This window comes from Monoraphidium neglectum (assembly GCF_000611645.1).
Source record: "Monoraphidium neglectum strain SAG 48.87 unplaced genomic scaffold scaffold02455, whole genome shotgun sequence".
Taxonomy (NCBI): domain Eukaryota; kingdom Viridiplantae; phylum Chlorophyta; class Chlorophyceae; order Sphaeropleales; family Selenastraceae; genus Monoraphidium; species Monoraphidium neglectum.
In genome coordinates this window covers 7,371-8,461 of record NW_014011173.1, presented here as the reverse complement: position 1 = coordinate 8,461, position 1,091 = coordinate 7,371, and the positions used below count along the sequence as shown (strand labels likewise).

Below are 1,091 nucleotides of genomic sequence, written 5' to 3'. Positions count from 1 at the left end.
TCCTAATCCTACCCCTGCCGGCGGCGGTCAAGCAGGTGCCAGCCGACGCGCGCTGCCTCCTCCGCGTGAGAAACGGCGACGGCGTGGCGCGGGCTGCCAAGGACATCACGGCGGCCGACGCGGCGAGCTTCTGCTTCACGGCCACGGGCGTGCCCCTCGGGAAACTCAGCGGCCCGCTCCTGCGCCAGCTCGCGGGCTCCTCCGGCTTCCTCAGCATCATGATCCTTCCCGCAGACGCCAGGGCGGCGGCCGCTTTGAGGGTGGGCCACGCGTGGGCCCGCACCGCACTCGCCGGCGTTGCCATGGGGGCGCCAATCGTCATCAGAGGGGCGGCGTGCTCGGCCAGCGGGGCCACGCCCATGCTGGGCGGCAAGCTTGAGGGCAGGGAGGGCAGGGAGCGGCAAATAGCAGTCACCGCAGCCATCAGCGGCACTCTGCACCTGCCCTACGACGTGGTGGAAGCGGCTGAGGCCGCTGCAGCAGCAGCGAAGGCCGCGCGGGCGCGCGGGCAAGCAGGGGCCAATGCCGCGGCTGCGGGAGGACCGGCGGCCGCCGTGTGGGGCCAGGTGGAAGACTGGCAGACTCTGCAGCGCGCGCCTGCCGCCCCCCCAGGGGCCGCAGGCGCGCCACCGGCACGCCTCAGCCGCGCTGGCTACAATGCCGTCAGGGGGGCGTTCAAGCGCGACATGCTCGAGGCTCAGGCCCCGTCGCCGCAGCAGCCACAGGTGCCGGAGGAAGAGGTGGGCTTCGGATCGTTCTCGGAGGATGAAGAGATGGAGGATGGGGCGGGCGCTGGGCCCGGGGCGGCAGCGGGGCCCGCGGCGGCCGCGCCTGTGGCGCCGGCGGTGCCGCCCGGAATGCAGCAGCCCGTGCTGCTGCAGCCCCCACCCCAAGCGCAGCTGGGGCCGATCGCCGCCCCTGCGGCACCTGCGGGACCTGAGGCGGCCGCGCCCGCGGTAGGGCCTGCGGCGGCCGCAGAGCTGGCGGCGGCCGTGCTCGCGGTGCCCGCGGCGCCGCCCGGAGTGCAGCAGCCCGCAATGCCGCAGCCCCCGCCCCAAGCACAGGCGGGGCTGATCGCCGCCCTTGCGGCG

At 75.3% G+C, this 1,091-nt stretch overlaps 1 protein-coding gene across 1 annotated transcript in view; it reads left to right on the top strand.

Moving 5' to 3' along the window:
• The window catches only part of MNEG_10776 (hypothetical protein), a gene marked incomplete at both ends in the record, with an annotated part of 3,286 nt that overhangs the window by 1,711 nt on the left and 484 nt on the right, over positions 1 to 1,091 (top strand). Inside the window, one exon of the mRNA XM_014040752.1 lies at positions 36 to 956. Within this exon, the coding sequence (XP_013896206.1) occupies positions 36 to 956 (921 nt within the window). The remainder of the gene's footprint in view (positions 1 to 35; positions 957 to 1,091) is intronic.